Source organism: Saxophila tyrrhenica (genome assembly GCF_035928015.1).
Source record: "Saxophila tyrrhenica strain CCFEE 5935 chromosome Unknown scaffold_18, whole genome shotgun sequence".
NCBI lineage: Eukaryota > Fungi > Ascomycota > Dothideomycetes > Mycosphaerellales > Extremaceae > Saxophila > Saxophila tyrrhenica.
This window is the reverse complement of record NW_027041750.1, coordinates 218,792-246,784: the sequence shown is the minus strand read 5'-3', so window position 1 is coordinate 246,784 and position 27,993 is coordinate 218,792. Positions and strand designations below refer to the sequence as shown.

The 27,993-nt window shown below is 56.8% G+C and overlaps 12 protein-coding genes across 12 annotated transcripts; 8 read left to right on the top strand and 4 right to left on the bottom strand.

Moving 5' to 3' along the window:
* Positions 1–29: 29 nt before the first annotated feature.
* RPL9B (60S ribosomal protein L9B) lies at positions 30–747 on the top strand (the record flags this gene model as incomplete). The annotated part of the gene is made up of 3 exons (XM_064806734.1): positions 30–75; positions 141–444; positions 516–747. 3 exons carry the CDS (start codon positions 30–32, stop codon positions 745–747), a joined length of 582 nt encoding a protein of 193 aa, XP_064655039.1.
* Positions 748–1,006: 259 nt separating this feature from the next.
* LTR77_009506 (uncharacterized protein) lies at positions 1,007–1,798 on the bottom strand (the record flags this gene model as incomplete). The annotated part of the gene is made up of 2 exons (XM_064806733.1): positions 1,007–1,500; positions 1,573–1,798. The coding sequence occupies 2 exons, from the start codon at positions 1,796–1,798 to the stop codon at positions 1,007–1,009; spliced, it is 720 nt and encodes a 239-aa protein (XP_064655038.1).
* Positions 1,799–2,385: 587 nt separating this feature from the next.
* On the bottom strand, positions 2,386–5,716 carry KIN2 (Serine/threonine-protein kinase; the record flags this gene model as incomplete). The annotated part of the gene is made up of 2 exons (XM_064806732.1): positions 2,386–4,448; positions 4,504–5,716. 2 exons carry the CDS (start codon positions 5,714–5,716, stop codon positions 2,386–2,388), a joined length of 3,276 nt encoding a protein of 1,091 aa, XP_064655037.1.
* A 657-nt stretch (positions 5,717–6,373) lies between these two features.
* Positions 6,374–8,518, top strand: LTR77_009504 (uncharacterized protein; the record flags this gene model as incomplete). The annotated part of the gene is made up of 1 exon (XM_064806731.1): positions 6,374–8,518. The coding sequence occupies one exon, from the start codon at positions 6,374–6,376 to the stop codon at positions 8,516–8,518; it is 2,145 nt and encodes a 714-aa protein (XP_064655036.1).
* Positions 8,519–9,010: 492 nt separating this feature from the next.
* LTR77_009503 (uncharacterized protein) lies at positions 9,011–9,550 on the bottom strand (the record flags this gene model as incomplete). The annotated part of the gene is made up of 1 exon (XM_064806730.1): positions 9,011–9,550. The coding sequence occupies one exon, from the start codon at positions 9,548–9,550 to the stop codon at positions 9,011–9,013; it is 540 nt and encodes a 179-aa protein (XP_064655035.1).
* A 502-nt stretch (positions 9,551–10,052) lies between these two features.
* LTR77_009502 (uncharacterized protein) lies at positions 10,053–12,250 on the top strand (the record flags this gene model as incomplete). Its single annotated transcript, XM_064806729.1, has 2 exons — positions 10,053–10,496; positions 10,556–12,250. The coding sequence occupies 2 exons, from the start codon at positions 10,053–10,055 to the stop codon at positions 12,248–12,250; spliced, it is 2,139 nt and encodes a 712-aa protein (XP_064655034.1).
* A 398-nt stretch (positions 12,251–12,648) lies between these two features.
* SMT3_1 (SUMO protein smt3) lies at positions 12,649–13,030 on the bottom strand (the record flags this gene model as incomplete). The annotated part of the gene is made up of 2 exons (XM_064806728.1): positions 12,649–12,711; positions 12,788–13,030. 2 exons carry the CDS (start codon positions 13,028–13,030, stop codon positions 12,649–12,651), a joined length of 306 nt encoding a protein of 101 aa, XP_064655033.1.
* Positions 13,031–13,722: 692 nt separating this feature from the next.
* Positions 13,723–17,040, top strand: LTR77_009500 (uncharacterized protein; the record flags this gene model as incomplete). The annotated part of the gene is given in 2 exon segments (XM_064806727.1): positions 13,723–14,425; positions 14,438–17,040. 2 exon segments carry the CDS (start codon positions 13,723–13,725, stop codon positions 17,038–17,040), a joined length of 3,306 nt encoding a protein of 1,101 aa, XP_064655032.1.
* Positions 17,041–17,859: 819 nt separating this feature from the next.
* On the top strand, positions 17,860–18,576 carry LTR77_009499 (uncharacterized protein; the record flags this gene model as incomplete). Its single annotated transcript, XM_064806726.1, has 2 exons — positions 17,860–18,011; positions 18,066–18,576. The coding sequence occupies 2 exons, from the start codon at positions 17,860–17,862 to the stop codon at positions 18,574–18,576; spliced, it is 663 nt and encodes a 220-aa protein (XP_064655031.1).
* Positions 18,577–19,255: 679 nt separating this feature from the next.
* LTR77_009498 (uncharacterized protein) lies at positions 19,256–20,463 on the top strand (the record flags this gene model as incomplete). The annotated part of the gene is made up of 4 exons (XM_064806725.1): positions 19,256–19,388; positions 19,451–19,957; positions 20,013–20,229; positions 20,280–20,463. 4 exons carry the CDS (start codon positions 19,256–19,258, stop codon positions 20,461–20,463), a joined length of 1,041 nt encoding a protein of 346 aa, XP_064655030.1.
* A 914-nt stretch (positions 20,464–21,377) lies between these two features.
* LTR77_009497 (uncharacterized protein) lies at positions 21,378–24,520 on the top strand (the record flags this gene model as incomplete). Its single annotated transcript, XM_064806724.1, has 2 exons — positions 21,378–21,850; positions 21,904–24,520. 2 exons carry the CDS (start codon positions 21,378–21,380, stop codon positions 24,518–24,520), a joined length of 3,090 nt encoding a protein of 1,029 aa, XP_064655029.1.
* A 1,207-nt stretch (positions 24,521–25,727) lies between these two features.
* On the top strand, positions 25,728–27,881 carry CBK1 (Serine/threonine-protein kinase; the record flags this gene model as incomplete). The annotated part of the gene is made up of 5 exons (XM_064806723.1): positions 25,728–26,371; positions 26,426–26,669; positions 26,727–26,983; positions 27,032–27,511; positions 27,572–27,881. The coding sequence occupies 5 exons, from the start codon at positions 25,728–25,730 to the stop codon at positions 27,879–27,881; spliced, it is 1,935 nt and encodes a 644-aa protein (XP_064655028.1).
* Between the last annotated feature and the right edge of the window lie 112 nt (positions 27,882–27,993).

Below are 27,993 nucleotides of genomic sequence, written 5' to 3'. Positions count from 1 at the left end.
CCACGCACCACCGCCCACCGTTGCCCAACATGCGGTACATTCACTCCAAGGAAGAGCTGGAGATCCCAGAGGGTGGTATGTGAACACCGTCCAGCGCGGACCGCACGAACAACCACTAATCCATACCTGCCGCGACACAGTCAAAGTCCACATCAAGACCCGCATCATCACCGTCGAAGGCCCTCGCGGCAAGCTCTCAAAGGACCTAGGCCATATCGCCGTCTCCTTCTCGCACCCCAAGAAGAACGTGATCAACATCGAGCTTCACCACGGCACCCGCAAGAATGTCGCGACGATCCGCACAGTCCGCACCATCATCAACAACCTCATCACCGGCGTGACCAAGGGCTTCCGGTATAAGATGCGATACGTCTACGCCCATTTCCCGATCAACGTGAACCTGGAGAAGAGCGACGAGACTGGGCTGTGGGAGGTTGAGATCAGGTAGGTGGATGCAATATGGAGAGACATAGAAGAGAATATCGAGAAGCGGGCTACTGACAATGTCAATGCAGAAACTTCCTGGGCGAGAAGATCGTCCGCCGCGTACGGATGCAGGAGGGTGTGGATGTCGAGGCCTCGAAGAACGTCAAGGACCAACTGGAGCTCACCGGCAACGACCTCGAGAAGGTGTCGCAGAGCGCGGCAGACATCCAGCAAGCGTGCAGAGTGAAGAACAAGGATATTCGAAAGTTCTTGGACGGTCTCTATGTGAGCGAGCGCACCAACATCGACACGGAGGCATAGGCGAGGCTATGGCATTGATGGAGCGATGTTAAGCAGTTCTGACCATGAGCTCAGTCGGACATGATGCAGCGGTCCCGTAGCTCAATCGGAAAGGCATTGCAAAGTTCAAGATTTTCTCAATGCTCGTCTCCCTTTACGGCTAAGCAAAGTTTAATGGAACTCAACTGCAATCTTTAGCACAAACGCCTAAGGCTGACATTACTGCTCACGTCGCCGCTAACACTCCAAACTTGCAAACACCACAGAAGATCACAGATTCCTAATCAAACGGCCTCATCAAATCATTCGCCTCGACCATCTCAGCGAACCCTTCAATCCTTGTCGTGTTCGCCCACGGCTTCAAATCACACTCCCTCCTCACCACACCCGCAAAACACCCCGTCCACCCATTCCTCGGATACGCTTGCGTCACATTCCTAATCGTCTCCTCATGCACCAGCTCCGGATACAACCCAGCATTATCCAACACCGTGGCGAAATGAATCACCGCCGTGAGCGTCGTGATATTCCCCTCGCTCCCGAGGTCCTGATGCCGGATTATCGTCTCACAGACAGATTCCGCCTGCGCGACTTCGGCTTTGAGCTGGTTCTTGAGTAAGTCGAGCGCGAGGACGCCGCCTTGGAATTCGAAGGAGAGGTGGGTGCTGTTTTGGTTTGAGGGAGTGGTTCCTATGTCGTGCAGGAGGGAGGCGAAGTAGTATGTCGCGGGCGTGTAGGTCCAGGTGGGGAAGTGTTGGGAGGCTATCGCTTGGCCTGTTCGTAAATGTAGTTAGTAAGTAGGGGAGAGGTGAGGAAGGGGGGGGGGGGGGTGAGTGGCGAACGAACCGTAGTAGTATACTCGCATGCTGTGGTTCAATGTCTCGGTGGGGAGGTTTTCCTTGGCGTATTTGAGGACTTGTTCGGCCAGTGCGCCAGATGGGAGGGGGATGTCGTCGATTGCTACGGGTTTGGAGGGTTGGAGGTTGGTTCTGCTGGCGACGAGTTTGTCGAGGGAGCGGTGGACGGGGGTCCAGCCGTGTTTGGTGTTGGTATCTGCGTTTTGGGTGGCCATCTTGAAGTCGTCTTGTCTGTCGGGTAGTGTGTTGTCTGCTCTTGCTTGATATCGATGTTGATGAGGTCGGAATTCGTAGTTATTTGATTGCGCAAGAGCAATGTATACAGTCTTGCTGCTCAGCGCCGTTTAACTTTTGACATCCTCAGTTCTGACGCCCTGCAAGCTCCAAGCTGGACGTTCCGGCGCCTCGCGAACCATTATGCAACCGCGCTGTCATCGCTCTCGCTGACATCCTGCCTCATTTGGACGTAAGGGAAGACGCTCTCACAGAACGAACCGTCGGAAGCTTCTCTATTCAGGGAGAGCAGGAAGAATGCAAAGAGACCTCCAATACTTCGTTCGTAGACGGTAAAACCCACCATCGATCTAGTGTTAACCGCTCAATCGCTCGTGCTCCAACATGCGACAAAACAACAATCGGCGCCTCGAACCACAACGACGCCATCGCGCCATGACATCCGCGATGTTGCTTGCCCTTCCCAGCAAACACCCACAAAACCACGCAACTATTGCTTCCATCCCCCTCCCTTTCGACAACAACAACCTCCCCACCCCCTCACCACGCCCTCGTCATCACGAGACTCCTAAAGTCGCAACTCCCCCAAAATCATCTGCGCCATATTCTTATACTGCCACGTCCCCCCGTCCACCTTCTTGAACTGCACCCCGTGCAGACTCAACAACGGCACTTTCACCAACAGAATCTCGAACCGCAGCGCCATCCCGCTGCCCATGTCGCTTTGGACGTGCGTGCTCGTCTCGCCGGCCGGGCGGGACTGTGTTGGGCGCGGGGTGAGGGCGTTGATGTCGCGCTCACCGCGCGATTCGTAACGAGCGGGTTCGTACTCGCTGCGTTCGTCCGGGTCGGAGGGGAGGCCGCCGTCGTCTTCGGAGGTCATGCTGGGCATTTTGGGGACTGCACGCTGTTGAGCGCGGAACTCGTCACGATCAGTGTTGCGTTGCAGGCGGCCGAATGAGATTTTCCTCTGGTGTCCACTATACGCTGTTGGAGGCGAAGTGGCTTGGGGGTTGCTGTTCTCGTCTCCGCCTACGATACTCGGGGAGTGCTTGCAGCTGAAGCCGCCGCGGATCTCGCGGTATTCGACACCTAATTGTTTGAGGACGCGGATGATGTCTGCTCGGATGACGGGGAGGGGTCGACTGCTGGTCGTGGAGACGCTGAAGAGGCCTTTGAGGTACACGGGCTTCATGCCGGTGGGACTCGCACTTCCTCCGCTGGCGCCTGGGCCGTCGATCTCTTCGGCGATGTCTGCGTCCGTTTCTTCGGGTACGTCGGACTGGCGACCGGCGTTGCGCTGGGCGCGGCGAGCTTGCATGCTCTCTCGTCTGTTGTGGCCCATCGAACGAGCGCGGTTCGCGAAGCCAGTAGTTTGGGGCCGACGACTCTCTACATCGGACGCTGGGTCCTCCCTCCGAACCTGCTCTGGCGCCGTTGTTGCCCCGTAGGACTGCGTGCTGCTGCTCGTCATGGGCGGACGCATTGACGCACCCTCCGAGGCACCTCTACGGGTCAAGCGTCGGCGGATATCGCTCGAGTTGACGCTGACACTCCGTCCAAGGCCATGGGTACGCTTCTTCTCGCCCGAGCCATCACCGCCAGCCGGCTGAGGAGACAACATCTCGCCCTTAGCGCCCTGTGAGCTCTCTGGTCTCGTGGCACTGGACTCCCTCTCCCTGGTGCTAGGACCATCCCTATCTCTTGTTCGCCGCACGGAGAAACTCTTCCTAGGAGTGTCCGAGCTACCATATGCCGCGAGCGACGAAGGCGGATGACTGACCTTCTCGCTCCTCTCCTTCTCCCGCTCCAGTCGCTCCGGCGGTTCCTTGTGCCTCCGCGTACTAAGCCTCCGCAAAAGGCCTGCCGCCGCGCTCTCCTTCCTCGCGGGTAACGATGCCGGCTGCTCCGGCTCTACAATCGTGGGGTTCGGTGCATTATTGACGTTCAAATTCTGCAGTCCCTGCTGCACCTCGTCTTCGCCGTGGGTCCTGGCTCTAGGCCTCGAGCGGCCACCAGTCGGCTTCTCACCAGCCATCTCAGCTGTGTGGGCGTTCGTGTAGGCTGCTTCAGGCGCAGCAGGTAGGTCAGGCAGTTTCGTCAGCTTCTCGTTCGGATCCTGTGGCATCGCCAGAGCACCTGGATTCTTCTCTCTTGCTTCACGCTCCTGCTTCTCCTGCGCAAGATAGTAGATGGAGATGAGAGGATGGAAGGCGTTGACCGGATCCTGGCCCAGCTGCACCGCTTCACTGGATGGTGTGTTCAACGTATCCCGGCTATTGATCGAGTTGCGTCTCTTGTAAAAGTCAAAGACGCCTCGTTTCTTCTCAACCTCTGGCGTTTGCAGGACATTTCTCTTCTCGAGATTCCGAATGGCGCGCTGGTAGTCTTCCGACTCGATAATCTTGGTGAGCTGTGCTGTAATGACATCGGCAGCTCCGAAATCAAAGCCCGTCATCTTGTCGATTATAGCTGGATCAAGTGGAAGCTGAACCGGCTTGCGAGAGGGGAGGTAATTGTCTGGCGGACCGTTGAAACCCTTAGTCATCCACGGATGGTTCATAATGTCCTGCAGTGTCGCTCGCTCGCTGGGGTTCGTGGTGAGCATTCGTGCTATGAGGTTCCGGCATTCTGGATGTCCTGTCAGCATACTTCCCACGCGAAGCCTTTGAGGAGGTAGTCTTACCAGGACTAAGCCACGGCGGGTACTCAACAAAGCCCTTCTTGATCTTCGCATGCAGCTGTGGCATGCTCTGGTCATCGAACGGCACCTTGCCGCATACCAGCACATACAACACAATTCCGAAGCTCCAGACGTCAACTTCAGGGCCTGTATACTGCTTCGCCTGTAACAGCTCCGGCGCAGCGAAATACAACGACCCACAGAATGTCTTGAGATAGTTCCTCGGGCTGAACAGATTCGACAAGCCGAAGTCGATGATCTTGATATCGCCATTCTTACTGATCAGGATGTTCTCAATCTTCAGATCGCGGTGGACGATCGAGTTCCGATGGCAGTAGTCGAGCGAGCTCGCAATCTGCCGCCCGAACTTGCGCGCTTGCTTCTCCTTAAGACGGCCGTGGCTGATGATGTAGTCGAGCATCTGTCCGCCGTTGACGTACTCGAACAGCATGTACCAATGGTAGTTTGTGCGCACGACATCCCGCATGCCGCAGATGTACGGGTGGTCGACGAGGGTGACAATGGCTGCCTCTCGCGCCGTCCGGATCTCCTTCGAATGATCTGCTCGTTCTCGCTCAGCGATCGTACGGTGCTCGCCGTCGGTGCTCTGACGCGGCACGATCTTGACCGCTACATGCTCGCCCGTCTCCTTATTACGGGCGAGCTTCACTTTGCCCATACTGCCTGCACCGATGGTCTTACCAAGCTCCCAATGTCCTGTTGTCGCGTCAATCGACTTGCGTCTTCGGACATTTGTAGGTGGCGCAGGTGGTCTACTGCTCTGATCTGCGGAACTAATGGTGGATGCAGGAGTCGGCTGCTCCGAGTACCTCGAATGCGTGCGCGCATGCCCTCGAGCATCGTTCTCTCTCCGCGATCCATTGACCGGTCGGTCATGCGACTCGCTACGTCGCGTGCTAGCCGGCCGGGCAACGTTGGACTGCTCAAAGTCGCGCTGCGCTACATTCTGCAGGTTGCTCGAGGGAGTGCGACTGTGTGATGCGCTGGAGGGCGGTGGAGGTGCACCTTGCTGTGAGGACGACATTGAGCGGCGCGGTGAGCTGGGTGCAGCATTGTTCGAGCGGGAAGTGGCGCTCTGGGTGCGGTGTGGTCGCGCGTCGCGGTCGGGGGAGTTGTAGCTCTGAGGAGGAGGTTGCTGCTGACGTCGGGTCGAGGGGGTGCGCGGTAAGGGGGATGGTTGCGCTGCCGCCGACATGCCCGGCACCTCTTCGCCTCTTCACCTCTTCCTGCTTGCACCGCTTGCTGTCGCTGCTATTGATGTTGACGTGGATGTCTCAGGCGACGATCGCGGGACCCTGAAGTCTAATCGCGCGAGGCAAGTGAATGCCACTTCTGCGGCACGTGTTGCAGCTGCTATCCTTGGCGGATGACTTCCGTCGGTCGTAGGTGATGGCTACCGCATCGAGGCGGCGAGGGTGATGTTGTTGGGGGGATCTTGGGTGGTGTCGTCGGGGAGTTGGCGGGCAAAGGAGACAACATCCGGCAGCCAGCAGGACCCTGTCGCCGCCCACGTCGATCCTACCGATGCTTTGCATATGATTCCTGCAATCCACCTTCAATCCTTGAGCTCAAAATGCCGCACCAACGCGTCGTCCTTGACGTTCGGTGAAAGCGGGATAACAATACCAAAGACAGCAGAGTTGTTCGTTCGGACGCGGCGCATAATTGTTTACTGTACATACAGCTCTACATGAGCAAAGACGGCAAGTGATACTACAACCTCAATATGTAAACAACCCATCTCGGGCCGCCAAAGTAAGCTCCCATCCCCTTCTACACCCCCGACTCCGTACCAAAACCTCTCGCTATCAAGTCCATCAGTCCCACCTCTCTGAAAAAAGAGCTAAACGCCATGTCATCCCAAAAGAAGCGCCCCTTCTCCTCCACCCTCGACTCCAACCCTTCCCACGCCCCCTACGCCCTCATCGGCACCCCACTCCCCGCCTACGACCCCGAGGCGCGCGACGACGGCTCCTACGTCCCCATCTGGAAACAAGAAGTCACCGACGAGCGCGGGCGGAAACGGCTCCATGGCGCTTTTACCGGCGGCTGGAGCGCGGGGTATTTCAATTCGGTTGGTTCAAAGGAGGGATGGACGCCCTCTACGTTTATGAGCTCGAGGGGGAAGAAAGGTGGAGATGATGATGCAGGGAAGGAGAAGCCGAAAGGGCAAAGGGTGGAGGATTTCATGGATGAGGAGGATTTGGCTGAGCGGGCGGAGGGTGAGGTGATTTCCACACAAGACGGGTTTGCGGGCCTGGGAGGTGGGAGGAGGGCGGGGGCAGAGGGAGGGATGTTTACTGATTTGTTTCGCGCAACGGGCGAGACGATGGGCGTGAAGCTGTTGCAGCGCATGGGGTGGCGGGCTGGACAGGGCATTGGGCCGAAGGTGAGGAGGAAGGCGAAGGGGGATGAGAAGGGGGAGGTGCATTTGTTTGCGCCGGAGGACTCGAGGATGATTGGGTTGGGGAAGAAGAAGGATCGGAAGGGCCTGGGGTTCGCTGGGGAGGAGAAGCTGGGCAGTGGTGAGGCGGAGGCGAAGGAGGAGGAAGAGGACAGCGAAAGGGACGCAAAGATGATGCCTTCGGGCCGCTCGAAGGTGCTTGTCAAGCCGAAGCAAAAGTTGAAGAAGAGTGGGTTCGGTATGGGCGTGCTGAATGACACAGGTTCCGACGATGAAGACGCTTACGATATGGGTCCGAAGATCAGCTACAACCGCATAATTGGCGGCGACAAGAAGAAAAAGGGCCTGCTTGCCACCAACGCCAACCCAGCAGTCCAGCAGAAACCGACCTTCGGCGCGTCGAAGAAGCTCACCAAGCAAACCAACTCTCTCGCTGGCTTCCGAAAATGCCACGACGGTCGCCTGCCACTTGACGGCTTCGTCTTGACAACAGCACCTCTCACCTTACTCCAGGAGAACAAGTACCCTCCTCCCACAGTCCCAGAAGGCTGGCAACCATCCCGGCTCTCGCAAACCACCTCCAACACAGTCACCTCAAGACCCAACACCTCAACAGACCTCCAAACTCTCGACCCAAAATCGCGCGCCGCAATCCTAGGCGAACAACCCCTCCCCGGCAAATCCATCTTCTCCTTCCTCACCCCCTCCGCCCGCGACCGTCTCGCCACTGCCACAAATCGCAAAGACCTCCCTCCAGCACTCAGTGAGAAAGCTCCGCCAGGTTTTGAGCTCAGCGAGGCGGATCGCCAGAAATCTCTCTCGGATCTCGTGCCGGAGCTCGATAAGGCGACTGCGGCAGCTGCGTTGCAGAGGTTGGATGGTGATAGTAGAGGCGGCTGGGCGCCCTACTCGGAAGACGCGGCGAAGCGAGATCGGTATCGGTATTTTCTCTCCCTTCGCGCTGGAACCGAAACGATACTCCCGCCTCGTCCCGAAAGCATGGCGCTCGACGACTGGAGTAGAGAGTTGACCGAGTTCAAACGCGCAGCCGAAGTCTTCGGCCCCATCTCCAGCGCCATGTCCGGGCGCTTCACTTCCAGCGGCGTCGCAGGCAGTTCGCCCTCGACAGGCCAGGGTGTAGGAGGAGGGAGAGAAGAAGATCCAGCAGAAAAAGCAGCCAAACTCGGCATGTTCGGTCCCATGACACGGAGCACAATCGACTTCTACCCGACACGCTTACTGTGTAAACGCTTCAACGTCCGGCCTCCAGCACACGTCAGCGGTGAGACGGATGCGAGCGGAGCCGGCAACGGTGCAGGCGGTAGTAGTGCTGGCAAGAGCAGCATGCCCGGCCTCGACCGCATGATCCGGGACGGGGGCTTCAAAGCGTCTTCTTTCGTGTCCGGCGGGATGGAAGGTGGAGAGAAGGAGAGAGGAGAGGCGTTGGTGACGAGCGAAGGGTTGAGAGAGTCGAGGGCGAGGAGGGGGGAGGTGGATGTGGAGAGGAATGAGGCGTTGGAGGGCATGAGGGCGGGGGAGGCGGTTTTTAGGGCGGTTTTTGGGGGTGATGAGGATGAGGAGGAGGATCAGTGAGTTCTGTGGATTATGCTGCAACGATGCGCTACAACGCTGCTGGTTGCTGTTATTTGCTAGAGCTTCTCACGTACGCGACAAACCATCGAGTGAGGCCCTCTTTTCGTAGTCCATTAGACATTTCTGGCCGCCGTCGGTAATCACCCTCCAGCTGGTTCCAGGCCAATGCAGTGTGCGCGCATATGCGAAAATCGCAGTGCTGGTTGACTCTCCGTCGCCGGAGACCGCCAGCTTAGGAATGTTCGACACTGGTTAGATTGGATGGCCAGCCGCAGTCAGTCGACGCGAAGCAAAGCACCGAGTCTTTGCACCTAGCTTCGTGCCCTCTTCGCTTGCTGGTCTTGGATGCCTTTCGTATCGTTGATGCCTCCGAGCATGCTGATAGATGTATTCACGTTTCGATCCATACGACTTCGCCCTCCCTCCAGTCTTCTGTGCCGTCGTAGTCATACTCCAAATCAATGCAGCCTCCCTTTCCTTCCCCCATCCCCCTCAATCCCCCCAAACATCCCTCACCGCCCTCTCCCTCTCCACCCTCTTCCGCTCCTCCTCCGCCTTTACCGCATCCCGCCTCTTCTTCTCCTGCACCTTCATCGCCTGCTCATACTCCCGCTGCTCCTTCGTCCGCTTCGGCGCCTTCTGTCCGATCCCCGCTGCGATCAACCGCGAAGCCACCGCCGTGGACTTCTCGGGGCGCTTGTCCTCGGTGTTGGGACTGGTCTTCCTCGGCGCCAGCTCGGCAGGGACCATGGAGAGGGGATCGCCGCCTGGGCGGTAGATGGGGGAGTTGGTGGGGGCGTATTGGGTGGGGATTTGGCTGGGAGAGGAGGGGGTTGGTGGGGGTGCTTCGAGGCCTGCGTTGTTGGGGCTGCCAATTGGTGTGGTGTCGTCTTCGCTGGATGGAGTGGTGGCTTCGGCCTCGTCTTCCCAAGAGTCGGCGGGCTCGGATTTTTTGGTGGTGGCGGGCTTGGGGGTGGAGATTTGGAGCTTGTCGAGGGAGGTGTGGAGGGACTTTGTGGTTGGTTGTGCCATGGTGGGAGTGGGCCTATGAATATGAGGTGATGTTGTCTCGATGTTGAAGTTGAGCTGTGAAAGCTGTGAAAGAGCAAGCAACCTTAGAGAATCTTTCAAGTGAACTTCTCCCCGCAATGTGGGGCATGAAACCTGGAGCAAGAGCAACCACATTCACTGTGAGACATGACGCTTACACATCACTCAGTTCAAAACATGAACACACGAAGAACCGTTCAAGGCCAACAACGACCGCTGGAGCCGCTTCTCGCCTCAAACACAGCTGTACAGCGCCCCAAGGCCCACTGACACATGCATCGCATTCACTTCCTCCCCCCAGGAACAGGCCTAGCGCCGGGAACAGGAAATAAGACGCACGGCTATCTTGGAGAAGTACCAGATACCGAGGACCACCACGCTCCGTCATCGCTGCCAATGTTCGAACAAATAGCTATAGAATTCTGGTAGGTTGTCTGTCTTGCTCATATACTGTCTCTTTCCTTTGTACTGTCCTCAAGAAGACATGGCTGCTCCTGTACGTGGCGGTCAGGCCATCCGACAATCACATGCAAAGTTACCACGACTCTCGAGACACTCTAGACGACACTTCTCCGCCTCTCCAGCTTCTCGAGACTATGAAGACACAGTCCAGAACCTCCGCATCGGCAAGCACACTCGAGTGATCTACCAAGGTTTCACCGGCCGAGTCGCCACTGGAAATGCCAAAGACAGTATCGCATATGGCACCAACATTGTGGGAGGAGTCACTCCGGGCAAAGAGGGCGAGCATCTGGGGCTGCCTCTGCTTCCTGATCTGAAGAAGGCCAAAGAGCAGTTGAAACCTGATGCCACTGCTGTGTTTGTCGCGGCGCCCCAATGTGGCAGGGCGATTGAGGATGCGATTGAGGCGGAGATTCCTTTGATTGTGGCTGTGGCCGAGCACATACCTTTGCATGATATTATGAGGGTAGGTGTCGAGATATGCGAGAGATTAGGCCGTGCTGGAGTTGACGTATAGCTGTACAGGTAACGAGCATCCTCAAAACGCAATCGAAGTCCAGACTAGTAGGTGCCAATGCTCCAGGCATAATAGCACCCATTGGCTCTTGCAGGATAGGCTTCCAACCTCTACCGACCTTTTCTCCCGGGCATGTTGGAATTGTAGCGAAGTCTGGCACGCTGTCATATGAGGCGGTTGCTTCGGTCACACGGGCAGGTCTTGGGCAGAGCTTATGTATTGGCATGGGCGGAGACATCATTGCAGGCACAAACATCGTCGATGGCTTGGAAGTCTTCGAGCAAGACCCGGAGACGCAAGCCATGATCATCATCGGCGAAGTTGGCGGAAGGTCAGAGGAAGACGCAGCAGAATGGATCAAGGACTACCAGAAACGTTCGCCCAACCCTAAGCCCATTGCAGCACTTGTAGGCGGAATACATGCTCCGGCAGGGCGCATCATGGGTCACGCTGGAGCGTGGGCAGCAAGAGGCGAGCACAGCGCGGCGGAGAAGTACAAGATCCTGGAAGACGCTGGTGCTACAATGGTAGACCATCCAGAGAAGTTCGGGGGAGTCATGAAGACGCTCCTCTCGCAGTCTGGACGAGACGTCAGCAAGATCACAGGCAACCCAGCAGACCAGAAACGTGGCTACCACACCACAATGCGGCGAGGTCCTGTCGTTCGACCCGACCGACCCTCACCACCATCTCAGCGACCGCACCAATCTCGCAACCTCCACCTCCGTCCAGAACAAGCTCCCGATGTCCTCAAGCCCTACCTCGACGACCTCAAGAACATCACCCTATCCAACGAACCCGCCCCCTCCGACGCCTTCTACATCGGCCTCACCGTCGACCGCAGCGAACGCCAACCCTGCATCCGCACCTCCCCTTCAACAGACACCTCCCGCTTCCGAGAAACCGCCCTCCGCTTTCCCTTCGACCAACGCTCTCCACCTCCCGACTCTCTCATCGCCGACTCAATAGCTCACATCAGCCCGCCCGAATCAACCAAGCAATCCCTCACCTCGCTCATCCGCGCCTTATCAACCGTGTACCTCGAAAAAGAAGCCGTCACCCTCTCCACCTCCATCTCCACCAACCCCTCAACCGGCACCATCGCCCTCCACCTACCTTCTCTAATCCTCCAGTTCGACGACTCCGCCTACCGCTCCTGCTCCCGGCACCCAGACATCCATACGCTCCGCGACCGCACCCTCGAACAACCCGAAGAAGTCGAAGCAGAAGACTCCGGCATCGTGTTCATCCGCCTCCCCAACCCGGCAGCCAACATCGGCACGCTCGTGAACGGCGCGGGCCTAGCGATGAACACCCTCGACGCTCTACGCCTGCAAAACGGGCACGCGACGAACTTCCTCGACACGGGCGGCAAAGCTACATCCGAAACGGTGAAGAAGTCCTTCGAGCTCATTTTACGGGACGAGAGGGTGAAGGTGATTTTTGTAAATATCTTCGGCGGGCTGACGGATGGGGGGATGATTGCGGAAGGGGTACTGTTGGCGTTTAAGGAGGTTGATATGCGTGGGGTGCCGGTGGTGGTGAGGATAAGGGGTACGAATGAGGAGGTGGGGCAGCGGGTGATTGCGGAGAGTGGGCTGGAGTTGGAGGCGTTTGATGGGTTTGAGGAGGCGGCGAGGCGGGTGGTGGAGATTGCGGAGGGGAGTAAAGAAAGGGGTGGGGAGATGGGGGGGATTCTGTGAGTGAGGTCTTGTCAGTGAGGTTGATGGATTCACGGGTGGCAATTTGGCGCAATTCGGGGATCTGGGGTAATGCATAGTTGGGAGGTTTTGTTGTGGTTTGAATGGGTTTCCGGCTCAGCTATCTAGACGCTTCGATCGATGCAGCCACAGATGCCAAGTACAGTCATAACAGAAGCCTTCGCACGCACGAATCCATGAGACATGTCCTTGCCTGATGCCTAGATCCAGCTCCGTTGCGCCGAAACGCGCAAGCAAAAAACAGCATGCACCCTCGTCACCGCATCGCCACCTTCATTCGATGTCGTTTCGTCTTGCAATCGTCGCGCAGATCTCCCTCGGTGCATCACTCGTGGTCTTCGATCGCTTCACTCCGTAGGAGTCGTTCGGAGTGAGGCGCATCAGCAAGCCCCACCAATCTGCTCCTGATGAACCTCCAACGTATCGCCATCCGCCATGTCGAGCTACATCACAGTTAGCACATCCTCACTCCAATGTCCTCAACCTCACACGTCCGCTGCAGGGATGTCAAGTACTCACCGTATCAGGCGTGTCCGGCGGGTTCACCCTCTGCCCATCGAACAAGAACCGGCACTGTTGCGGGGCTTTGCCCTGCCTCTCGCAGAATGCATCCATCAACTTCTTGAGCTGCGTGGTGCGCTTGATCTTAAAAAAGACTTCATTGTTGTTGTCGGTTACTTTAATGTTCAAGTGTTCGGACTGTTGGGGCTCGGTGGGCTGGTCTGCGGCGCCGTTGTCGCTGCCGGAATTGGGAGACGCCATTGTTGGTGGTTGTTGGTGTGGTGTGTGGTATGGGTGTGGGTGTGGGTTTGGTATGGAGGTTGTTGTGGAAGGAAGAGAGAGCGTTGGCCGGTGAGAACGCCGGTTTTGTGGTGAAGAGTTGCGGCAGCTGACTAACAGCGGCGCGTGACCGGTGGAAGAGGTGAAGTGAGGTTCGCGGTGGCGCTGTGAAGGCGTGTCAGTGAATGAGGTCGTGGTGAAGTTTGTGGTCGCAATGAATGGCTAGCGAAAGGACTGTGGAGCTGAGGTGAAGTATTGGCGATACATGCGACACCTACCTGAGGACTCTCTGCCGGATGTGGCGAGCAAGATGAGGTTGTGGTATGCAAGTGTGAAGGTGGAAGTGGGTGGAAGACTTTCGGACTTCGCACTGGAGGGGTCGCGCTTTCTCAGGCATCAAGTGTTTGCCTGAACTCCATTTGCGATATCAAGACCATCGTACGTTTCCATGTTGCTCTCCTTGCCACAAGTGAACCGTTCTGTAACTGAAATTAGCTGAAGACAACTTCTCGAACCATACCAGTATTACAACCTGGATGAGCTGATGCCAACATGGTGATTCTGCCCTTAGAACCGACACTCCTGCTTTCCTGGACGTCGACATCACCAGCACTTAAGACAACATAAGAAGAAGTCCAGAGCTTAGACTGTTCAATGACCGGCCTCTTCCCAACATGATCTGGTACCTTCTCTACCCCCTCCGAGGAACGACTCAACCGCCACGCCTGTCTTCCAACCATCCCATCCGTCGAGGCTTTTATCGCCATGGCAGAACGACTGCACAACACTGGCTGGTCACCATGCTCGTCTCGGTGGCTATTGCTATGGGCTTCTCTTATCCAACCATCCTACTAGCTGAGAATCCAACAGCGGGCTTCGCCACTTTCCCACACCATGTCTGGACGACCGCCAAACCATTGGAAGGCAATCCCAACAGAGCGGATGTCGAGATGCGGCAAGTCTGGGTTCACGGCAGCTACATGAAGGCTCTGGACAAGGGGGTTCTGAACAACGCACTCGACATCCAACAATCGCTTGTGGGAGGCGAGCCCTTGACGTCGAATCAAGTCCCTTCTCTACACGACAAGCTGCGATCAAGCACGCTGGACTGGGGCTACCATTCTCCGCTGATGTATTGGAACAACTCGCACGAGACCATTGATGAGGACGGCGACATCTTGCAGACGATCAACGACAAGGCTCGCTCGACGTCTTCTTTGCTCAACGTGGCTCTTCGACCGGCTTCTGTTTTTGCTGGCAAGAAGTTCCAGCGTTCGAAGTTGATTGCTGCAGATGCTCTTGTGATAACCTTGATGAACAAGGTGCAAGATGGCATTGGCGCTCAATGGCGGAAAAGAATGTCTTCTTTGACATCCAGTACGTGCGAAGGTTGCACTCTCTTTCCGCGGGACGGACAAGTCACTCGGAACAAAGTGTACGAGTTCAGCATCATCCCGCTGAGTCTCAAGGAGAACTTCGCACTTTCGATCGCATATTGCTGCATGGCTCTTTACGTCTTGCTGAGCTTGCGACGGATCAAAGCCTTCCACAGTCGATTCGGTCTGGTTTACACTGCTATCACGCAAATGACATGCTCGATCATGTCCAGTTTCACTATCTGCGGTATTCTCAAGATCAACCTATCAATGATACCTCAGAACGCATATCCGTTTGTCGTTTTGGTGCTCGGCATCGAGAACATGTTTCGACTCATCAACGCCGTCGTGGCATATCCGCCCACGATGGCCACAGAGCTCCGCCTTGCAAACGCACTCGGAGACATTGGACCAGTTATCGTGGCGACAGCAGTGCAAAACCTGATCATGCTTGCTTTGCTTTCGAGAGTCGTCTCTCCCGGAGTGGCAGCCTTCTGTGTCTTTGCCTGCATCGCCGCTCTCTTCGACGTCTTCTTCCTTCTTACCTTCTTCATCGCAGTGCTGAACGTCGATATCCGCCGTTTCGAGCTGCAAGATGCATTGGCAAGAGCGAATCAGTCTCGACCTAGGCGCAAGCCGTCCCCTGTCCACCACCACACATGGTTCGACGCTTTGGTGCACGGCCGATTGCCTTTCAGCACACGCATGGCTGGGACAGCAGTGACTACCACCTTCATCCTCTCGCTCAACTACCACTTCTTCGAGCAGAAGGAGAAGGCTACGAGTCTCAGGCACCTGCTTCAGCTCATCAAGAATGGCCCACCAATGCTGGACGAGTTTGACAGCTTCGCGCCACCCCCGATCAATGCTTCGCTCACTCCTGGACAGTGGATGAGAATGCAAGACTTTGACACCGCGAAAGAGGTTATGAGGCTTGCGAAACCAGGAGCGGACAGCTTCATCGTCCGCGTCTTCTCGCCGCTCATTGTTGTCTTACCTGGCGCGGACAGGACGGACGTCGATGAAGAAGAGGCCTGGAGTTCAGCATTCCGCAGCTTCGCGGTCGGCCACTTCTATCCTGTCGCTGTTGCGGTGGTTTTCATTGTGGCTTTCGTGGCGGTGCTCATGAATTTCCTGCTCTACACGGACCACGAAGAGGATGAGCTTCGCATGGATGGTGAAGAGGAGCAAGATGCGGTCAAAGTAGGTAGCGTTGCGCTTCCACACAAGCTCGACATCATCAAGATGTTCACGTCACAAAAGGGAGCTCTTGTGACCATTGGGCTGGACAGAACCATCGCGATCACGACCTTGGACGCATCTCAGCGAGCGCAAAGGATCATGTGCTTCTCAGGAGAAGCTCTTTCCACCATTCAATGGCCCATCTACTCAACGGCTGTCGATGACAACTGCGAGTGGATTGCCTGTCACTGCGCAGACGACCGGATACTGCTGTACAGCTGCGTCAAAGCATCATTCGTCAACCCTTCCATAGACTACCCGGACGACAACCCGCCGGTGCTCTTTAAGTTCGTCCGCTTGCCGAGTTTAGAAGGCAGCCAGCTTCACTTCCTGGCCTTGACTTCTGGTGGGCGATTAGCCACTACGAACGTTGATACCGGCACGTCCGCAGTCAAGCGTCTGGAGCACAGCTCGTTGCTTGGTGCTGCCATGCAGGAGATGTCCACGCAAGGCCGACGGCTGGTGGTGTTCACCGACCAAGCCCAGATCATTGCCTATTCGTGGATTGATGGCAGGTGGACGCAGACCGTCACCCAAAGCCTGCCAGTGAGGACTACTTACGGCCGCCTGACTGGAAGAGTCCGACTGGAGCAGACTGCCGAGCTGGGCTCCGAGGTCTGTGTCGTCATTACGTCGCGAGATGTTCTGTTCCTTGATGCCCAGACGTTCGCCACCCTCAGTCAGGTCAATGTGGACGACCATGACCCGTCGCTTGCTGGATTCATGCTGGGACAAGGCAAGCAGTGCGCTTCCTGCGGCTCACCAGCTCTGCGAAGCATGGCATTGGTCACTGAAGGCATCAGCGAATATGAACGCAGCGTCGTGACGCTTTCGGCCACTACGGGCAAAGATGCCGCACTATGCCTCAAGGCCGGCGATGCGTCCTGCAACCCCGTCAGAACTGCTCAACGCACCACACAAAAAGTCGAGAATACCGGTGCCTGGAGCATCGTGAACTCGCAAGCCGTCCTTGGCCTGCGCAAGCAGCATCATGAACAATTCAATGGCGCTGCACCACCCCGTCCTTCGGTCAGAAGCCGGCGAACGAAGCGCTCGAAGCCGCAGAGCGAAGAGATTGACCTCGCGTGGGAAGCATACCGACTCTCCATCGATGGCTCACTGGACGCCGTCCAAGTCCTTGCAAGCGACAGTACAGATGCCGGGCCAGACAACTCGCTATATGTCTCCAACGCCGGTCCAGCAGTAGCAATAGACGGCCAGACCATCGCAGTGGCTTTTGGCAACACCGTCAAAGTCATCACGTCGACGAGACGTGGATCGATGGTGCGGCGGGCTACAGGTCGGACGTTTGAGAGGCAGCAGCAGCCTGAGGTTATGAAGGATTCGAGCGCGATACTGACGCGACCTCCTTGAAGCATCATAACTGGCCCCGCATTGAGGTTGCTTAGACTGGACACAGCTCTGTGTGCCCTGCAAAGCTGGGCAGTGGGAAGCGTTGAGGTGATTACTGTGGATGGGTCTTTGCCGTTGAAAGAACGGCTGTATTTTTAGCTTGTAGAGCCGCAGTGCAACGATCGGTGGCCGAGAGCTGGACGAAGCACCGCCGGATCGGGAAGCTGGGCCTCGTGTGATCCTGGACTTGAACGGACCTACTTTTTGCGGCTCAACGTTTGGTCGATGTTCCGAGCACACTTCTACGCAATACAGCAGACAGCAGAGCTGCACCAAAGATTGCCACTGGAATGTTCTGCAGCGCTTCTCGCCTCGCAACCGACCCTCCTCAGCCAGCCCGCAAAGCTCCAGCTCCACCATTACAACAACAAAAATGTGACACAAAACGAAAAGCCCACATCAGACAGCCGAGAAAACCCACAACCACGCGCTGAACACGACCAACAAAGCTCCGCCATTGGCTCCGACCAGGATGCTCAGCACAGAGGCCTCCGCCACCAGAGCCTCGATCCGTATTCGTGGTGCCAGGAGACGCGTAACACTAGCTCGCCAAGCAGAAGCTTCTACGCATAAGCTGGCGGGTTCAGCAATAGTTCGTTTGATGCGGCTGTGATATATATCTTTTTAATTCGACTGCCTGTTCGTCTTCCTTCTTCTCGTACTGTTACGGAACTTTCGTTGAATATCTACTGCAGCATTTCTCTCATCAGGCGTTGAATATCTTCTTCCTATATTTCGAACTCGAAGAAAGACAGTTTTAATCACATCCTACACGCCAAAATGCAGTACAAGGCCCTCACGCTCTCTGCCCTTGCGGCCACCGTCGCGGCACAGTCCTCCAGCACAGCAGTCATCACCAATGCGTCGAGCTTCAGCAGCATCGTTGCCGACTCCAGCTCCAGCCCTGCCCCATCCTCTACAGGCGTCAACACGTAAGCCTGCCCTCCAAACTCCCTCTTCATGAATTTCCCCTAACAACACTCCAGCGCCTCTGTCCTCAACATCCTAGCCACCGCCGTCCCCACCTCCCTCGCCGGCCTCTACCTCACCAACTCCCAATCTGCCGAGCAACTCGTCGCCTCCCAGCTCTCCGCCGGCTCGACACCCGCCTGGTTCGCTTCCCTGCCCTCAGGCGTGCAGACCTACCTCCTCGGCGGTGCCGCATCAGCCGTCGGCGGCAACGGCACCACGCTTCTCCCAGGCGCAGGCGGCAACGCGACCATGGGCTTCAACTCCAGCAGCACCGTGATCGGCGGCACCACTCGCACGAACGCGGCGGGCAGGACGACGGTTGTCGGTGGCACGACGACCAGGCAGACGGGCGGCAGTGGCGGACAGCAGACCAATGGAGGTGGATCGCAGCAGACTTCTGGGTCCGGCTCGGGCTCTGGGTCGGGTGCATCGAGCAGCTCGACTGGTGGTGCGGCGTTGCCGACTGCGATGGTTGGTGCGGGGCTTGCTGGTGCCGTTGGTATCGTTGGGCTCTTCGCGTTGTAAGAGGCTCGATCTTGTTGAAGAGGAGAGGATTGAGGGGGATCTGGCATCAGCTGGGTGGATTTTGACGGTGGAAGATGGGATGAAAAGTTGAATTTGGCATAATGATTCATGTACAATCTTGGACCGTATGGTCGTTTGGGGAGCATGTAATGCAAAGTGTATGGACAACGAGACTGACAAAACAGACACTTACTGCTGCCCTCCTCTTCTCGTGTGCTTGTATTCACCTGTTCGGAACCGCGCAGACCTTGCGGATTTGCATGTTCAGCTCTTCATAGTAGAACGTTTCTCGCTAGGCGACTATGCACTCCCGACAGTGGTCTCTCCACTCGAGTTCATGTGATGCCGGGTGTCTTGATTGGGAAGGAGGAAGCAGCACCGTGCTAGTTTGTCGATTTCACGATCAACGACCCCTCGTGCACGGCAAATGCGGCTCCAAACATCGATCGTCGTCCGCCTCTCGACGTCACCAATGGCATCCACCGAGCCGATTACCTCGCGTTGAATGCCTCCGGAGGACAGGAGTCCCCCATTGATCGCAGCTAAGTTTCCGTCGTCTCTTCGTTGAGCTTATCATCATTGTGACGTGCCTTGACTAAATCCTCGGACACCATTGTCGTCTTCAATCTTTCTCAAGCTTCAAAAGACTGAGCTCTGTATCATTTTCACTCATTCTACAATGTCCTCCAAAAGCATCTCCTCAGCGATCAACAGAGTCGGACAAGTCACGCAACAACTTTCTTCCCAAGCACCCGTCAAGCAGCAGATGAGAATGGCTTCCACCGCCAACACAGTACACAAGCTCAACACGGGTATATCGTCCTCATCCGCCTCAAACGGAAATCCCAAAGCTGACATTGTGCGATGCTACCAGGCGCCACCATGCCGGCCGTGGGCTTCGGCACATGGCAAGACAAAGACGCCCAAGCCTCCGCCGTCGAGACCGCCCTGCGCGCCGGCTACCGCCACATCGACACCGCGCGCATCTACGGCACCGAGCCCATGGTCGCCGACGGCATCGCCAAATCCGGCGTCCCGCGCAGCCAGATCTTCATCACGACCAAGCTGTGGAACAACTCGCATGACCCCAAGTCCGTGGAGCCGGCGCTGGATGCGTCGCTGAAGGATCTCGGGATGGAGTATGTGGATTTGTATCTGATGCATTGGCCGTCGCCATTCAAGGATGGGGAGAGCATGTTCCCGAAGGGAGAGGATGGGAAGGCGATTCCTGGGGATGCGGATTATGTGGAGACGTATAAGGCGATGGAGGAGTGTCAGAGGAAGGGGAAGGCGAAGGCGATTGGGGTGAGCAACTTTTCGCAGTCGGAGATGGAGAGGTTGGTGAAGGAGGCGAGTATTGTGCCGGCGGCGCATCAGTATGGTATGTCGACTTCGTGATGGGGTGGGGAGGGAAGTGGTGCTGACTGAATGGACAGAATGCCATCCATGGCTGCAGCAGAAGAAGTTTGCGGACTGGCATAAGGAGAAGGGCATTCATATCATGCAGTACTCGCCTTTCGGCAACCAGAACCCGATCTACTCGAAGGGCGAGGATCTGGGCAAGCTGATTGATGACCCGACACTGGCTGAGATTGGGAAGAAGTACAACAAGAGCGGTGCTCAGGTCGCATTGGCTTGGGGTATCGCACATGGGTGAGTAGGATGAGTGTCGTCCTCCTACCGCAAACGCTGACCTGTCGTAGACGCAACGTGCTGCCCAAGAGCAAGACAGAGAACCGCATCGTTCAGAACCTCGAGGGCGACTTCAAGCTTGATCCTGAAGACGTGAAGAAGATCGACAGCATCGACAAGAAGTTCCGCTTCAACGACCCGAGTGCCAACTTCAAGTGGAACTTCTACGCCGACTTGGACGGGAAGACGAACTGAGGTGGAAGGGAGAAGACATGTTGACATACTGTAGAATAGAACTGTAGAATGCGACAGTCACATGCCAAAGTCTAGACAGGTCGTTGAGCGATATGCTAACAAGCGAAATTGTCCGACAGGTCCGTGTATAGCAGCGGTGTGCATCTCGACCATACGCATCCACGCAGAGGATCAATATCATGATCGTCACGGGGTTGTCACGCCTCCACAGAGATCTCCGGGGCTACTGTAGGCGTGATTGTGTTGACGAAGCGCCCACCGAGCAAAGTTCAGACGAGACCCCTATTTTGGTGTTTTGCGATTAGCTTCACCGACGACGCAGGTACGATGCGCTGCCATTGTCAGCCCCTTTACCGCCCGCAACGTTATCAGTGCACCAATGGGAGGGAGTTGTCGAGTAGAGTCGCTGACTGTGTGAGAAGTGGCATGCGTGTCCGAGTAGAGCAAGTGGGATGGGAGAGGGAGAAGCGACATTTGCTGTTGATTGTTCATTCCTCGCTGCGAGGAATCCCACCCACACGTTGCACGTCTCGACTTTCTACTCGCACGCGCCAACCTCACCTCCCTCGATCGTCAATTTAGCCCACGCGCCCCGAGCGCAGACGTTTGGACTAGCCCTCCCCAATCACCGTCGGCACAGCACTCCTATCACTCGTCCTCGTGAGAAGACGGCACAGAGCAGGAGACTGCCGGCTGTTTGCTCCTTTCGGCCTCGAGGCACATCCTTCGCGGCGTCGACGGGTGCATCGATTAGGTTGGCGACCGAGGAAAGCAGATGATGGCGCCTTTCGCACCCTTGCCCTGATCTGCCCGTAGCCTGTCGTAGTCGTACTCTACCAGCTACCGACCGACGGACGTGCCATCTGCCACAGATACCAGCAGTGGCCACTAGTCTATCACCACCCTCGAACGCCATGGCCGGGCACGCTTTGCACTCGCAACGCTCGTCCCTCGCGGATCTCGACTACTACGACGACACACGGTCTGCCTCTGCCTATTCCGACGACGGCTCTTCGCGGTATCCCAGTGCGTTGCATAGCAGATCGCACTCGACTCAGGATCCGGGACAGCAGTATCAGTATCAACAGGAGTCTGGGAGGAGGCAGCCATCCCTTGCGCAGATCACGGTGCCATCCTTCTCGGCGTTCAGATCTCAGGTTTCCAGTATACCTGTATCCTCGCCCAGTGCGACCAGACGGAAGCAGTTACCGGCGCATGCTCCTCGAGCACACTCGCTAGCTGAACTACCCTCACCACGCCTTACCAATCCGGCTGCACGACCACTGTCGGTGGACACAGCACATCCACAGCCCAGTGGGTTGGCAAAGTTGACGAACGCGGTCTCACCACCTCGGAGTGAGACCTCTCCCGTGAGACAGGACCATAGGTATGTCGGCCCCGTGTTCGAGCCTTATACGTCTTTTCTCACATTAGCAGCAGTGCATCATACACCTACACACCTCGACCGCACACGCGTAACGACTCTATAGATTCACGAATCGCCGACTCCGAGACCTCCTCGTCCCTCTATGGCGGAGAGTCGCGTCGCTCAAGCATCCCGGTACATTTAAGATATGCTCAGGAGCATACCATATCACATGCGCCGAAGCAGTCCGTCTCGAGTATAGACTACACGTCACAATATTCGCCGACGAAAAGATTGAGTGCTGTCTCTTCGATGAACGGAAGCAGGAGACCTCCCGAGATGAAGCTGGAGATGGATGGCGTGCAGAGGACATTGACGGATGAGTCGATAGGGTCAGCCGCTGACTCTCCGAGCACTCACCGGTCCAAGTCACCGGGTGGCAGCAGGTGGAAGCTGTTCGGCAGGAAGGGGAGTGTACCCAAGGTGAATGGAGACTCCCCTACCACTACGTTCTCAGAACGCTCTGTCTCTCCCGGGCCTTCGCCTCACTTGCAGACACCCATTGCGATGGAGCAGTCGCCGTTGGGTCCGCGGTTGACGCCGCCGGGGCTGGACATTCACAAGGCGAATGCCCTGTCAGGTCCGCGGAGTGACTACTTTGAGAACCCGGAGACACCGATTTTGATCGGCACACCAGAGACGAATGCCCACGTGAAAGAGTTGGAGCGTGAGCTGGCACACGTGTCGTCGGAGCTTGCGAGCTCGGTGAAGCGCGAGATGGAGCTGGAAGATGAATTGGACCGGATAAGAACGGAAGCACCCACTGTACAACCTTCAGATGCCGGAAGGAGAACGAGCGACTACTACTCGGACTCTGGAGCCTCAACACGCTACCCTGTGTCGGATGTGGACTTGAAGCTGGACCAGATGGAGCGGTCGCTGCGGAAAGTGGAGCAAGAGAAGGCTTCGATCAAGGTGGATATGGCGTCTCGACTCCAAGCCGAGCTCAGTCGGCGAAGGGATCTGGAGCAGATGGTGCAGCATATGGAGGAGCAGTTACAGCGGAAGTTCGACGAGGACGAAGATCACAGGGACGCGGAGGAGCGGGTAGATGAGCTGGAGTCCACGTTGGAAGATACTAGGAGGCTTCTGAATCAGGAACGGCAGGCGAAGGGCAGCTTTGAGGATCTGTATAGCGCGACGAGATTGGAAATGGAGCTGCATAGGAACGAGCGGGACAACCTCCGCGATGAGATTGTGCCTGGGTTGCGAGCGAGGGTGGAGGGTCTGGAGACGGAGGCAGCTGATACTCAGGCGTTGGTGTATGAGAACACGAGGATGCAGCAGGAGCTTGTGGCGCTGAAAGGGAAGATGCAGGGCCGGTTTGGAAGTATCGCAGAGGAGGATATCAGTGGTGTCACTTCGCCGACGATTGGTGGACCGCGTGTTGGTCTTTCGAGATCCGGATCGCTGGCGAGGAGTCAAAGCAAGCGTGGTGGCTCGTTGACGCGGTCTGGCTCGGTCAAAGAGAGGGAAGCAGGTGGTGGTCGTCATCGGTCTGGCTCGCTTAATGGGGACGCCGTCAAGGAGATCGAGGACCAGCGGGATGCTCTGCACAAGGCTTTGAAGCTGCTGATCATAAGATGCGAAAAGCAGCAGAGGGAGCACGAGCGTGCCATCAAGAAGCTGACCAAGGCGAAGACGAAGGCGGAGCAGGTCACTCCGACTCGAACTGCTTACCACAAGGAGGTGGCTTTCCTGAAGGAAGAAGTGGCGTCCCTGAGGAAGCGAGCAGAAGACGCTCTCGAGCAGAAGTGGCAGTACGAGAAGGGCCTTGGAGGCATCAAGATGGACCTCGACCGCGCCGAGATGGAGACTAGAGGCCTCCGCATCATCCTGCAAGACCACGACATCCTCGCACCCACCACGCCCACTCGGACCAGCGGCGAAAGCATCGAAGCAGAAGAAGACAGACTCAAACTCAGCATTTCCACCGCGGAAGCCGAACGCGACCAAGCCCGCCACATCGCCGCCCAATACCGCGCGCGCGCGCAAGAAGTCGACGACAACAGCGCCGCCGAGCTGATGCGCTCCGCCAACCGCATGGACCAGCTCGCCGCCGAGCTCGACAAGCAGGTCCAATCGAACGTCCAGCTGCGCAACCGGCTCGCCTCCGCCGTCGCCAAAGGCGAGCAAGAACAGCGCGAGTCCAACGGCCGTATTGCTGATATGCAGAAACGGTTGACCGTGATGGAGGACTCCGTGCTCGCGGCGCAACAGCACTCGGAAGCCACGCTCGGCAACCACGAGGCCGAAGTGCGCCGGATCGAGGAAGCGTCTTCCCCATCGCTGCAACGCCTGCGCATCTCCATCCCTAACGGCGGGAGCAAGAGACTCGCTCCCCCATCTCCGCTAATGGCCAAGAGCCCAAAGATCGGGGGCAAGCGACTGACCGAGACGTCTCTGCTCGAGATGAGCCGGACGCAGATGCTGGAGCGGAAAGTCAAGGAGATGGAGGGTCTGCTGCGCGAGGCGGAGGAGGACATGCATGTGGTGGTGCAGCGGGTGAATCAGAGTCAGATGGAGGTTAATGAGCTGCAGACGGAGCGGGACGTGGCGTTGGGGCAGATGCGGAAGTTGCAGGGGTTGATTAGTGAGGAGCGGGAGAGGGTTGGGGGGTTGATGGGTTGATGGGTTGATGCTACCTCTTATCACTCTGAAGGGGTGGGGAATGGGTTTGAGTGGGTTTTGGACTGAAGGGATGCTGCTGCCTGAGTGAAAGCAAGATTGGCGGCGTCTCTGGCACTTGGTGAGGGCTTTGGCAGGGCTTTGGATTCGATGGTGTTTATTGGCAGCGGTCGGGCATACGTGCTCTGTTGGCGGCGTTTCGCTTCGGGTTTGATTTGGCATATCGGGATGGCATTTGCACATCTGCATGGGAGACGGGGATAGGACTAGAACGATGTACATTAGATGAGTTCGGAGATCTAGTTTTGTTATGTGGCACTACTACCACGCACGCCCTTCCGTCTCGCAAGCCACACTCGGTCAGTAGTACATTGAAAAGGCGTCGTGTTAACCATACAACCCGCAGTGATACAGCGTCGTCGTGCTGCAGGTGGTACCTGTGCCTTCTGTTCCGCGCGAGGATGATTCGCTCGGAGGAGAATGCAGAATCAGGGGTAAGGATTCTAGAAGCCATCCATCCTCGTGCCTGCAGGTGGCCGATTGGGAGAAAGTATTGCCATGTGCTGCGTTTGACGAAGCCATTGGGCTCGAATACATAGTTTCAGTGTGACCACTTGGTCCACGGTAGATATTTTCATGTGAAAGTGAGTCGTTTAGGAGAAGGTTCATCGGTTCATGGCCATCCCTGCCCTTGTGCAGGTGTGAGTTGCGGCAAGGACCCTTTTCCGAGTCGATGGTGGGGTTGCGGTTCGACCTTTCTGCTTTCTGCCTTTTGGCTGAAACTCTCCTTGACCCTGAACCTTTGCTTCTTCCCGACAAGTTAACGAACACGAGCCAACCAGGAGCGATCAGTCACGGAGGAGTTGTTCGCGTGCTTCGTTTGACGGCGGCGCCAATGGAGTGAGGGAGATCCCATTCGAAGGGGTCGATTGGAATTCTTTCTGGGGAAAAGGAAGGAGCTCTCGCTTATTCGGCCAGTCCACCGCTCCCACCACACCGAGGAGGAACCCCTTTGGCGGCCACTTCACCTTTGCCTAGTGGAGAGTAGTACCTGGAAGCAGCACTGTTGAGAGGTTGATTCGATCGAGCCAGAGCAGGCAGCATTGATCAAGGTACAACTGTCGGTCAGTCCAACCTCCCACCTACACCGACCAGAGCCGATTTACTGACCTGTTGTGTATAGTCTTGATAGCCACGACGGTCCACAACCATGGCGTACCAACAAGGGCAAGGCCAGCAACAACAGCAAGACCCTCGCAACCCTAACCGCCTCCACCTCAACTTCGGCTTTAACAACCAGCAAGCCTTCGCCGGCGAGCAAGGTCGTGCCTTCCCCACCACTCCCTCGACATTCCCACAACCCTTCCCGAATAGCAATGGTCAGCAAGAAGTCTGGGGTACACAACAGGCGACGAGCGGTATCACAAACCAAGGCTACTTCTACAACAACCCGAACTCCTACCAACAATATGGCGCTCACGGCATGCCCTCGCCCGGTCCTGCCGCCGGGTATCGTTCCCCAGGTGGCTTCAACGACGCGACGAACGGGCTAGCACACCAATTCCAGCACCAGAACCTCGGCGGCAACACTCCACGATCAGCGAGTCCTTACGGCAGGCAGCCATCGCCAGCCAGCTCGAGGCCGAGAACAGGTGGGCAGCCGCAGTATGGCAATTACCTCAACACGGGCATGGCGGCGCCGCCGCAGGGGCCGAGTGTCTATGATGATGAGCCGCCGACGAAGAACTCGGAGAAGTATTCTACTGCTATTTCCGAGCGGATGAAGCTGCAGAAGATGCTTACGCAGGAGTTCTTTAAGGAGAACGTGGAGAGGGCGCGCGCTCGGAATGAGAGGTAGATCGTCCAACTATTTGAACCGAGAGTCGTGGCTGACTGGAAATATTACAGGGCCAAGGATCTAGAGAGCACAATGCTGGCGAAGGACTTGTCAGACTCGCGCAAAGAGCAGAGGAAGAATAACATGCGCAAGTCCGAAGCCAACTTCTTGCGATTCTTGCGGACAAGCGAGCGGCCCCAGAACTACAACACGCTGAAGATCATCGGGAAGGGTGCTTTCGGTGAGGTCAGGCTGGTGCAGAGGAAGCATGATGGCAAGATTTATGCGTTGAAGTCGTTGATTAAGGCGGAGATGGTATAGCCAAACCTGTCTATGTTTTGTCTGATTGAGTGATACTGACCTCCATCACAGCACAAGAAAGACCAACTGGCGCACGTCAGGGCGGAGCGCGACATTCTCGCGAACGCCGACAGTCCGTGGCTGGTCAAGCTGCATACCTCCTTCCAAGACTCGACTTTCCTCTACATGCTGATGGAGTTCTTGCCCGGTGGTGATCTGATGACGATGCTGATCAAGTATGAGATCTTCTCGGAGGACATCACGCGATTCTACATGGCGGAGATCACGCTGGCGCTGGAGGCGGTGCACAAGCTTGGCTTCATACATCGGTGAGTATGGTCATTCTAATAGGATGAAGGTGCTGACGAAATGTGCAGTGACATCAAGCCGGACAACATCCTACTGGACCGTGGCGGACACATCAAGCTCACTGACTTCGGCTTGTCGACAGGGTTTTCCAAGGAGCACTCGGCATCCTACTACCAACAGCTCATGTCGCAAGCGAAGCACAAGTCCATGAACCAGAACCGCAACTCCGTATCCCTCGACCAGATCCAGCTCACCGTCTCCAACCGCAATCAGATCAACACGTGGCGCAAGTCGCGGCGTCAGCTCGCTTACTCGACAGTAGGAACACCCGACTACATCGCGCCAGAGATCTTCAGCGGCAAGGGCTACGACTTCGGATGCGATTGGTGGAGTGTCGGCACTATCATGTTTGAGTGTCTTATAGGATGGCCACCTTTCTGTGCTGAGGAGCCGCACGACACCTACCGCAAGATTGTCGACTGGCAGCGTCATCTGAGCTTCCCGCCGGATCAGCAGCTGGGACCGGAGGCTGAGCACTTCATCAGGAGGTGAGTCCAAATTTTCATTACACTGACTTCTCATGTAACAGCCCCAGCTTACGCATCCAGCCTCATCTGCGACTCCACGAACCGCCTCGGCCGCGTCAATGGCGCGGCCGACATCAAGCGCCACCCCTTCTTCAACGGCGTGCAGTGGGACGGCCTGCGCAAGATCCGCGCGCCCTTTGAGCCCAAGCTGCAGAGCAACATCGACACGCAGTACTTCCCCATCGACGAGATCCCGCAGATCGACAACTCGGCGCAGCTGCGCGCGCAGACGGAGGCGGAGATCCAGGGCGGCGGGAGCGATGAGAGTACGCTGAGTTTGCCGTTTATTGGGTATACTTATAAGCGGTTTGATGCTTTTAGAGGGACTTGATGGGGGTGGAGTGGGGCTGGAAGGGTTATTGTGGTATGTTGTTCCTTCTTCGTCTTGCATCGCAGCGCACCACATCGTGTGGCGTGGTTGGCATGGCATGGCGGGCAGCAGG